This window comes from Staurois parvus, unplaced genomic scaffold (assembly GCF_062004578.1).
Source record: "Staurois parvus isolate SC_StPar_1 unplaced genomic scaffold, SC_StPar_1.0 ptg001670l, whole genome shotgun sequence".
NCBI lineage: Eukaryota > Metazoa > Chordata > Amphibia > Anura > Ranidae > Staurois > Staurois parvus.
Window position 1 is genome coordinate 227,645 of NW_028319466.1, and position 12,439 is coordinate 240,083.

The following is a 12,439-nucleotide window of genomic DNA, read 5'->3' on the forward strand; positions in this document are numbered from 1 at the left end:
ACAGCAAGGAGCACATGGAAGGGTGACACATGTCAAACAACAAAAAAGAAAAATTGCCAGCTCTAACTGGCCAGCCAGCCTGTGAACAAAGCGAATTAACCTGAGCTAAATTTCAAGCGTCGTTGCAAAGGGTCTGAATACTTTCATTTTTTCATTTTTCAAAAATTTGCAGACAGTTCTAAAATTCTGTTTTCACTTCGTCTCTATGGGGATACTGAGTGTAGATTAATGAGGAAAATTTTAATTTAACCCCTTGGCGCCGGCGCCTCCCGGCCCTTTCAGGGTTTCAGAAGCCAGGAGGTGGAGCGAGGTTTTAGGGTCATGTTACATGATCGGGAAAGGTCCCGATCGCAAGAGGAGATCGGGACCTTTCCGTGAGTACCGGACATGTGTGCTGGGAGCGTGCAGGGTGTGCTCTCTCAGCACATATGTTTTTCTAAATTGCATGCAAATGTGCGGCCGCTCGGCGTCAAGGCCCATACTCCGGGAGGCCTCACATTTGCGTGCGGCCGGCGCCAAGAGGTTAAACAACTGTAGTATCAGGCTGCAACATAACAAAATTGAAAAAGGTGAAGGGGGTCTGAATACTTTCTGAATCCACTGGCAGCACAGTGGTTACATGGTTAGCACTTCCACCTGGCAGTACTAGGGTCATTGGTTTGAATCCCAACTCACAGCACCACCTGCCTGGAGTTTGCATGTTCTCCCTGTGCCTGTGTGGGTTTCCATTGGGTACTCCAGTTTCCTCCCACACTCCAAAGACATGCTAGGAGGTTAATTGTCTCCTGTCTAAATTGTCCCTAGTATGTGTATGTATGAATGTGAGTTAGGGACCTTAGATTGTACGCCCCTTGAGGGTTAGGGACCTTAGATTGTACGCCCCTTGAGGGTTAGGGACCTTAGATTGTACTCCCCTTGAGGGTTAGGGACCTTAGATTGTACCCCCCTTGAGGGTTAGAGACCTTAGATTGTACGCCCCTTGAGGGTTAGGGACCTTAGATTGTACCCCCCTTGAGGGTTAGAGACCTTAGATCAGGGGTGGGCAAACTTTTTGACTTGAGGGCCGCAATGGGTTCATATATTGGACCCGGGGGCCGGACCAAGAGTAGATGAATGATGTGCATGTGTCATCCATAGTAAGTATAGTAATATTCCCCCATAGTAAGCATAGTAATTAATCCCCCATATAGTAATTCATCCCCCATATAGTAATTCATCCCCCATATAGTAATTCATCCCATATAGTAATTCATCCCCCATATAGTAATTCATCCCCCATATTAATTCATCCCCCCATAGTAATTCATCCCCCATATAGTAATTCATCCCCCATATAGTAATTCATCCCCCATATAGTAATTCATCCCCCATAGTAATTCATCCCCCATATAGTAATTCATCCCCCATAGTAATTCATCCCCCATATAGTAATTCATCCCCCATATAGTAATTCATCCCCCATAGTAATTCATCCCCCATATAGTAATTAATCCCCCATAGTAATTCATCCCCCATATAGTAATTCATCCCCCATAGTAATTCATCCCCCATAGTAATTCATCCCCCATTTAGTAATTCATCCCCCATATAGTAATTCATCCCGCATAGTAATTCATCCCCCCTATAGTAATTCATCCTCCATAGTAATTCATCCCCCATAGTAATTCATCCCCCATATAGTAATTCATCCCCCATATAGTAATTCATTCCCTATATAGTAATTCATCCCCCATAGTAATTCATCCCCCATATAGTAATTCATCCCCCATATAGTAATTCATCCCCCATATAGTAATTCATTCCCCATATAGTAATTCATCCCCCATAGTAATTCATCCCCCATAGTAATTCATCCCCCATATAGTAATTCATGTCCCATATAGTAATTCATTCCCCATATTAAGTCCCCCCTGTGTCAATTCACTTACCTTTCCTCTCGCCGTGTTCCCGCGCCATTCTGGTGTAGCATGAAAATCTGTCTCCTATGAGGATCTGTCCCCCTCGACGTATCTGCGCATGTGCCAGTTTCAGGCATTAGCAGCCGATCGGCGATCTCCGGCACATGCGCAGATACGTCGAGGAGGACAGATCCTCATAGGAGACAGATTTTCATGCTGCACCGGTCTTCAGGGCGGACTGTGAGAGGAGCCTAGCGCGAGCCTAGCTCCGCGGGCCGGATTAAAAGGTCCGCCGGGCCGTATACGGCCCGCGGGCCGTAGTTTGCCCATTGCTGCCTTAGATCGTACGCCCCTTGAGGGTTAGGGACCATAGATCGTACGCCCCTTGAGGGTTAGGGACCTTAGATCGTACGCCCCTTGAGGGTTAGGGACCTTAGATTGTACGCCCCTTGAGGGTTAGGGACCTTAGATTGTACGCCCCTTGAGGGTTAGGGACCTTAGATTGTACGCCCCTTGAGGGTTAGGGACCTTAGATTGTACGCCCCTTGAGGGTTAGGGACCTTAGATTGTACGCCCCTTGAGGGTTAGGGACCTTAGATTGTACCCCCCTTGAGGGTTAGGGACTGATGTGAATGTACAATATATATGTAAAGTGCTGCGTAAATTGACGGCGTTATATAAGTACCTGAAATAAATAAATTATATATATATATATTTGTTGCTAAGAAATGAAAAAGTGTGTTCCTGTATCGGAAGTGCGCACCTGACTCGGGGTAGAGAAAGTTCACCAATTCTATCTGGCTTTATGATGTTCAGAGGAATCCTGCGGAGGACCGCAGAGAAGTGGCTGCCAAATCTGTCCCAGAGGAGACTAAACTGCATCTCTTCCTGTCCTTAGACTGGAAATTCATTTTTCTTGGTTCAACCTTTTTGTTATATTTACAGTAAGTGACATAACTGCGACAGCTTCTGTTTGTGAAAGGGGTGTAGGTCTTGTGCGGGAACACGGTAACGGCAACGCAGATGAGCGACTGAAAAGACCTTATTTTCATTTTGGCAGGAAAAAAATATATCACATAAGGGCGGCCCCTGGAATTTTCGTACACCCCTGTTGTCACTTGCAATAATTTCCTCAAGTGACACCTCTCGTATTACGCCTTCGCATCGCCTGAGTTGGGTGTCAGTTGTCAGCAGCGCTACAGCTTTTGGGCAACTGCAAGTTCCAGCATGCTTTGCATGGATGTAATGGGGTTTGTGAATAGACAACCAGGGTTGATACAAGAAAGTACACAACAAATATTCCATCAAGGATCTAAGCCTCCTGATGCTAGTGAATAATAACACAAGGTACTTTCTCACTGCTAGCAGAGATGGAACAGGATTCACTTTCTATCTGCAGGAGCAGCCAACTGGAGGGATAGTGGTTGACTTTCTTATTGGAAAAGCCCAGCATGCTTTGCAAAAAAGAGCATCGTTAAGGCGCCCTGAGTTAAAGTGGAAGGCAAGCCAAAACCCAACATCCAAATCTAAAATCCAAAAAGCTAACACATTTCAGGTACTCAATGGCAATGGGTTCAAACAAGTGAAACAACGCGGATCATAGGAGTTGTGAGTTGCCAGACTTAGCACTGCTGTCCAGGTGACCCAAATCTCATAATTAAGTGTTCCTGCATGGCAGACCCCTTCCTGTTATCTCACATATATATTCCTATTATTATAGCCAAATTTACCACCCTAACTCCTCCCACAGTTTTTACACTACATAGACAGTAATATACCGAAACGTGCGGATTGTTCCCGATTGGTGTGCTATTACTTTGTGGAACGTTTCGCCGAACGGTTCACGAAATATTTGCGTTTTTGTGGTGAAATTGGTCCCATAGGAATGAATGGCGGAATGTTCAAAACTAGAGTGGGAGCTGACAAAACCTTTTCACAGTTACTCCAGCCACTCCAATCACACAATAGTTACCCAAGCCACTCCACCCAGTTACTCCGCCCACTCCAGTTGTAGACTACTGGTGGAGGCAAGAACACTTCACACAATTTCACCAGAAATTGTAGCTTTTCTAGTTTCCATATCATTTCACAATTGTTGCCCAGTACAAGTTTGAACCCATCCACCAGCCCTGATGAAGGTTGGGTTGAGCCCCTGAAGCGTGGTCACTTTTTTGAGTACTGTTCAGAGAACAAGAAAACGATTACTGGCCTGAATCTGGCTTTCTGGTGCCCTGTTCCTTTAAAGCTTCTCGGCAGGTGAGCTAGGAACAAATTGTGCATTGGGAGTGGACCGGTGTCTTTATATAAAAAGGAATAGACAATGCTTATCAAGCAAGGCGTTCTCCTGGGATGCATGTGTCTCTGACAGTCATATATCTAAAGCCACGTTGGAAATCATCTCGCGCAGTTGTGTTCTTCCAGCTGGTCCTCTGACGATTGAGCGCGGTAATATTGTTCCGCTCGGTACAATCAGTCAGAGGCCGTGATGAGACAGACCTGTCTGACATGTGTCACGTCGGACTCTTCATCTTATTTTTAATAAAATGTATGTCGATGTATTATTAGTACCGTATGAAGATGATTCCTCCAGGCGTATAAATATTCTTTGTGCTGTCTTGTATTAATTCAGCCGTTTACTGGACAAAAAATTGAACACAAACTGTAATACCTTACAGAGAGCTTGTCACCAGTGCATTCATTACAACTACAGTATTCCTCAAGATTTTGTGTTCGTTTAATGCAGCCGTTCTCAACTAGGGTTCTTCCAGAGGTTGCTAGGGGTTGCTTGAGCTGTGACTAACTGACTTCCCATCTAATGGCGCCTGCATAGTTCCAGGTCCAACGCAACTTGACATGACTGCAAACGTTGCATTCTGACCACCAATTTAAAATGGGCATTCTTCCCACTGACCACCACCAATGTAAGGGTCATTTGTCCAATGACCCCCCGATGGACAAAATTTATTAGGGGTTCCTTGAGCTGTGACTAACTGACTCCCATCTAAAGGCGCCTTCATAGTTCCAGGTCCAACGCAACTTGACATGACTGCAAACATTCATTCTGACCACCAATTTAAAATGGGCATTCTTCCCACTGACCACCACCAATGTAAGGGTCATTTGTCCAATGACCCCCCCCCCCGATGGACAAAATTTACTAGGGGTTCCTTGAGACCTGAACATTAGTTCAAGAGTTCCCCTGGAATAAGAAGTTTGAGAAAGGCTGAACCAACCTTAGAGGCCACATTCTGACCACCATGGTAAGAGTCATTTTTCCTACTGACCACCACCAAAGTAAGGGACATTTTCCCATTGACCCCTTGATGGACCAATCTTACCAAAGGTTGATTGAGACCTGAGCCTTAGTTCAAGGGTTCCTCTGGGATAGAAATGTTGAAAAGCTACTTTGAACCATCCTCAGAAGGCCACATTCTGACCACCATGGTAAGGGAGGCATTCTTCCTACTGACCACCATCAATGTAAGAGGCATTTTCCCATTGACCTTGTGATGGACCAATCTTACCAGGGGTTCCTTCTTGAGACCCAAACCTTAAGTTCAAGGGTTCCTCTGGGATAAAAAGTTTGAGAAAGGCTGTGTTTTCTGCATGTTATTTATCTGTAAAAACCTCCCTGGTGTAGACATCCAAAAGACTGAGACCAGTGCTGGCAGGTGGCGGGCTGCATCATGCATGGCTTTAGCGAGCAGCCAAGCTGATTCCCAACATAAAACTGACCTTCAAGATAATACGATACCTTTGCCTGTGACTCTTTCCGATGTGTGGGTGGCGGGTGGAGATTGACCCCCTGTTCACCCTCCTGGCTGTACAACTTTACCCCCTCATTCCCAGGGGTTCCAGACGCTGGCCTACCTTTCCCATGTCCGGCAGCCAGGGGACATCAGTAGAACTCACTCTCTTCTGACCGAATAAAGAGGTGGAAGCAGCCTTGGTAACCTCCAGGAACCATTTAAAGCCCATTGCAGTGAAAAAAAAAAACCCACCAACAACAACCTTAAAATGTATGTATATATATATATATATATATATATATATATATATATATATATATATATATATATATATATAGCATGTATATATTAGTTTTGGATAGTTTTTTGGGATTGTTTTAACCCCTGTTAGCTTAGTTTAGGTTTGCCATTGGATTCTTAAATTAACAGATGTCCACACACCAATGGAGGCAGCGGCCTTACTTTTTCATTAAACCCCTATGTCTCTGAAACGTTACAAACGCTCCTTATTGCTGCATCTATTAAATGCTGCAAAGGCTTGTATCCCATTGTGTTGGAAGCAGCCCAAGGCACCATCAATCTGCTTGTGGTATGCCAAGGTCAACGAACCGTCTTACATGGAACCATTGTTGGCCTCAGCTAACAATAAGGAAGAACATTGTAACAACACATGGTTTTACTGGATGGAGTTTACATGTACCCCGGAGTATAGAGACCGTATGGGCTCCCAGGCTTAAGGCACACTCTGTTTCTATCTACCCCCTTAGGTATATGAGACTATATCTTCTCATGCAGTCATCCGGATGGCACACAGTTCCTTGCTCATGACTTTGCCTGTCCTTGATCTCTTTCTTCTATGCGGTCCTTTCATTCCTCTACTCTCTCCCCACCACCACCACCACCACCTTTTGTTTGCTTTGGCTTTAGCTCTGTACCGGGCGAACCTGGTTATATTTTCATATGTCCCCTTTAGGTTAGTGGGTCTTTCGGCCGAGTGCCTCAGGAGACCTTATCAGTCTCAGTATGTTATACAGTATACACTTTAAATGCTCCAGGATGTCCTATATGAATTTTAGATTGACGGCTGGATTGGGGACATTACTGAATTAGGACAAGATATTTTTGTTCCGTATTTGTGATCCTTGTAATGTTTGCTATGTACCCGCCTAATGGAAGTGCTCCATCTGTATGTACTTCTAAAAATTAAAAAAAAAACACTATTGGGTGGTTTTTGTTTGTCTAGGGACTGCTTGGCAGATTTCTCTTCACTCCCTGTCATTGGCGATACAATAGGAAATGTGAGGAAATCTCCCCAAAGTAAGGGGAGTTCCCATCTTGGACAGTTGTGAACTGAAAAATTGCCTTCACCTCTTAATATGATGGCAACTCTAAAATGTAGAAATTCCCCCTTTTTCTTTTTTGGATTACCAAGAGAGATAAAGGTAAACTTCTACACAGAGAGCAGTAAAACATTGAAAGAAGGTCCAACCGGTACTCACTGTATCCATAATCAAAAACAGAACTTACGCCTTTACATGCACGTTAGTCAGAGATATTAAAGAATACAGACGTCTGTTTTAGCTGAATTAATTATTCTACATGCACTTTAATTTTTCTGTTGATTCTAAAATCAGAAATTCACAGATTTTCCCAAATTTCTGAAATTAAAAAAAAAAAAATTTCAAATTTGCTCATTCTTTCTTGTGTATCTCCACCATGTTTTAGCTGAGGTTCTGCTTCTAAATGTCTTTCTGTGTCTTCCTGCAGATTATCTGAACAATCTCTGTCCAGACTGGGCGGAGTATGAAGATACACAAGGTGAGTGACCGTACACTATAGGGCAGGCCGATCCGTACTGAGATAGATCCCCGTCTCTGTGAGACTAGTCTCTAAGGAGTTAATCAATCCCTCAGCATCTTCTGGTCCAAGTGAAGTGCTCGGAGTCTATTCATCATAGTCACACTTATAGGAATTCCTAGCTCCATCTACTGCTTATATCTGCAAAATTCCCACTGTGCCATTCATCAAATTCACTTGTGCACAGAAATTCAGACAGGGCGGATTTGGGTTGGAGAAATATTCCCTTCTCTAGGCATGTCATTATTGTGTGAAATAAAAAATATATATTTTTAAAGTGCTACCAAAAGACATTTAAAAAAGAAATAAATAAATGATACATGCATTTTAAAAATATAAATAGATTCACAGTGTGTGTGTGTGTATGTGTATATATATATATATATATGTTTCTGTATGCTTTATTTAATGTATTTTATTTCAGAAAGTGTTATTTCATTTTGTGTCAATTTGAAAAAAAAAAAAAAAAAAAAAAAAAAAATATATATATATATATATATATATATGTATGTGTATATATATATATATATATACACTGTGAATCTATTTATTTTTTAAAATTCATGTATCATATATATATATATATATATTGTATATACTGTGTGTATATATATATATATATATATATATATATATATAAATTAAATATATATATTGTGTGTGTGTGTATATATATATATATATATATATATATATATATATATATATATATATATATATATATACAGTATATACAATATATATATATTTAATTTTCTTTCAGAAAGTGTTATTTAATTTTGTTGCAATTGTAAATTAACATTTAAATAGTGTGTGTGTATGTATGTACGTGTGTATATATATATATATATATATATATATATATATATATATATATATATATATATATAAATATATATATATACTGTGTATGTATGTGTGTGTGTGTGTGTGTATATATATATATATATATATATATATTTATATACTTTATTTAATTTATAAAAAAAAAATATTTTTACATGTATTTCTTTCATTTGTATATATTTTATAATTGTTTTTATTATTACAGCATTAGATTTAAAATGGTATCCAATCCAAAAAACATTTATTATATTGCAGCTAACAAATTCTTAGATGTGGTAGAACACTGTACTGCAGATGTAGCAGTTAGAGCATTGAGACAAACCATTTACCACTGACAGGGGTGCTTACAATGCTCAGCTTTTTTTATACGTAAAACCCAGAAGGGAAAAAAAACTGTTTGCTGTAACTGCTCAAAGAGTATTAGCTGCCGTTTTTGCTTTCAGTTTGTTAGTGTATTTAAATCTGCTAGTCCATCTGCTAGTCCATCTGACACTCCCTCATCCAAGATTAGCCTTGTTGCTGTCTAAAGGTGCCCCCTATGCTCCTTCATCCAGAGTGGGAGCACTCTAATACAGGAGGCGTTTTACTGGCCAGATCACTGGATAAAAACTGTGGGAAAAAGCCTAAAAAAAGAACACTAATGCAGCCACCGCATCTAATGACTGGTAAGCTGCAACATAGTATTTTGGGTTTAATACTGCTTTAAGTTTGTGCTTATTTAATTTTATTTCAGAAAGATTTATTTAATTTTGTAGCAAGTAAATACACACACATCCCTCTATCAGTGGTAAATGGTTTGTCTCAACGCTCTAACTGCTACGTCTGCAGTACAGTGTGTTCTACCACATCTAAGAATCGGTGAGCTGCAATATGATAAATGTTTTTTGGATTCGATACCATTTTAAATCAAATGTTATAATAATAAAAACAATTATAAAATATATACAAATGAAAGAAATACATGTAAAAATCAAAAAAATAAAGTGTACAGTATATATATATATATATGTGTGTGTGTGTATATATATATATATATAATTTATATATTCATTTGAGTGTATATATATATATGTTTGTGTGTGTGTGTGTATAAATATATATATATATATATATATATATATATATATATATAAATGTTATTTATTATTTCATATTTATTATTTGCTGTTTTAATTCAGAAAGCTTTATTTAATTTTGTAAAACTTTAACATCAAAATGTTATATGTACACAGTATATACAGAAATACAGTACATTTGTTCAAGTCAGTAAAGCTGCCTTTTTCCTACCATCACATTCCAAAACGTGTTTCTCCAGACACAGAAAGGTGATATCTATAGTGTGGAATTTGTTTTGGCTGGTTGGAATATCAATATATTGTATGGAATTTGTCCTGACAAGATTTAAATGTAAACAAATTGAATAAAATGTAATCTAGCAAAGCAAAAATGTAAATATAATAATTTTTGAAAGCTTCTGCAATATCTGTGAATAGAATCACTAAAATGTAAGGAAAACCTGTCCAGAAAGAATATGGAACTGATCTCTCCTTCTGATAATGCCAGATGCCTGGCTGTCATGCCAGTTTGTTGGCTTTAGTCTGATGCATTAACCTGAAACAAGAACACAAGTTAGGAATTCTGACGTCCGTCTTCTGATCTGCTGACTTGTTCTAGTTTAGTTTCTTAATAAGTTCGGCAACAAAATCCTCAAACGTTCGACTGTAAGAAAACCTAACTTTATTTGTAACGTTGTATATATGAACATCCTACGGGTTTCAGGGTGCTTCCACTTCTTCAGGTTTCAGATCTGGAATTGTTAGTTCAAGTGCATTGGGCTGTGTGATGGGGCCGTCAGTTCTGATGCTGGGGAGATTTCCTCTCACTTTCTGTCTAGATGGAAGATGGGAAGTAAGTTTACATCTCCCCATTGGTGACACAGATAGCAATAGAAAATTCAACATTGACTCAACTACCTCAACTCACTTAGAGTGCTACTAAACTCTGGACCCTGCATTCAATATATCCGCTCTCCCCGGACCCCGCATTCACTATATCCACTCTCCCCAGACCCCGCATTCACTATATCCACTCTCCCCAGACCCCGCATTCACTATATCCACTCTCCCCAGACCCTGCATTCACTATATCCGCTCTCCCCGGACCCCGCATTCACTATATCCGCTCTCCCCGGACCCCGCATTCACTATATCCGCTCTCCCCGGACCCCGCATTCACTATATCCGCTCTCCCCGGACCCTGCATTCACTATATCCGCTCTACCCGGACCCCGCATTCACTATATCTGGTCTCCCCGGACCCCGCATTCACTATATCCGCTCTCCCCGGACCCCGCATTCACTATATCCGCTCTCCCCGGACCCCGCATTCACTATATCCGCTCTCCCCGGACCCCGCATTCACTATATCCGCTCTCCCCGGACCCCGCATTCACTATATCCACTCTCCCCAGACCCCGCATTTACTATATCCACTCTCCCCAGACCCCGCATTCACTATATCCACTCTCCCCAGACCCTGCATTCACTATATCCGCTCTCCCCGGACCCCGCATTCACTATATCCGCTCTCCCCGGACCCCGCATTCACTATATCCGCTCTCCCCGGACCCCGCATTCACTATATCCGCTCTCCCCGGACCCTGCATTCACTATATCCGCTCTACCCGGACCCCGCATTCACTATATCCGGTCTCCCCGGACCCCGCATTCACTATATCCGCTCTCCCCGGACCCCGCATTCACTATATCCGCTCTCCCCGGACCCCGCATTCACTATATCCGCTCTCCCCGGACCCTGCATTCACTATATCCGCTCTCCCCGGACCCCGCATTCATTATATCCGGTCTCCCCGGACCCCGCATTCATTATATCCGGTCTCCCCGGACCCTGCATTCACTATATCCGGTCTCCCCGGACCCCGCATTCACTATATCCGCTCTCCCCGGACCCCGAATTCAATATATTTGCTCTCCCCGGACCCTGCATTCACTATATCCGCTCTCCCCGGACCCCACATTCACTATATCCGCTCTCCCCAGACCCTGCATTCACTATATCCGCTCTCCCCGGACCCCGCATTCACTATATCCGCTCTCCCCGGACCCCGCATTCACTATATCCGCTCTCCCCGGACCCCGCATTCACTATATCCGCTCTCCCCGGACCCTGCATTCACTATATCCGCTCTCCCCGGACCCTGCATTCACTATATCCGCTCTACCCGGACCCCGCATTCACTATATCCGGTCTCCCCGGACCCCGCATTCACTATATCCGCTCTCCCCGGACCCCGCATTCACTATATCCGCTCTCCCCGGACCCCGCATTCACTATATCCGCTCTCCCCGGACCCTGCATTCACTATATCCGCTCTCCCCAGACCCTGCATTCACTATATCCGCTCTCCCCGGACCCTGCATTCACTATATCCGCTCTCCCCGGACCCCGCATTCACTATATCCGCTCTCCCCGGACCCCGCATTCATTATATCCGGTCTCCCCGGACCCTGCATTCACTATATCCGGTCTCCCCGGACCCTGCATTCACTATATCCGGTCTCCCCGGAGCCCGCATTCACTATATCCGGTCTCCCCGGAGCCCGCATTTACTATATCCGGTCTCCCCGGACCCCGCATTCACTATATCCGGTCTCCCCGGACCCCGCATTCACTATATCTGCTCTCCCCGGACCCTGCATTCACTATATCTGCTCTCCCCGGACCCTGCATTCACTATATCTGCTCTCCCCGGACCCTGCATTCACTATATCTGCTCTCTCCGGACCCTGCATTCACTATATCTGCTCTCCCCGGACCCTGCATTCACTATATCTGCTCTCCCTGGACCCTGCATTCACTATATCTGCTCTCCCCGGACCCCGCATTCACTATATCTGCTCTCCCCGGACCCCGCATTCACTATATATGGTCTCCCCGGACCGTGCATTCACTATATCCGGTCTCCCCGGACCCCTCATTCACTATATCCGCTCTCCTCGGACCCTGCATTCACTATATCTGCTCTCCCCGGACCCCGCATTCACTATATCCGCTCTCCCAGGACCCTGC

The 12,439-nt window shown here is 42.9% G+C and overlaps 1 protein-coding gene across 3 annotated transcripts in view; it reads left to right on the forward strand.

Moving 5' to 3' along the window:
* FGD5 (FYVE, RhoGEF and PH domain containing 5) overlaps positions 1-12,439 on the forward strand; it is a 242,226-nt gene that overhangs the window by 129,950 nt on the left and 99,837 nt on the right. For all 3 annotated transcript variants that reach the window (XM_089663339.1, XM_089663341.1, XM_089663340.1), the window contains exon 9: positions 7,415-7,465. In XM_089663339.1, the coding sequence (XP_089519465.1) occupies positions 7,415-7,465 (51 nt within the window). The remainder of the gene's footprint in view (positions 1-7,414; positions 7,466-12,439) is intronic.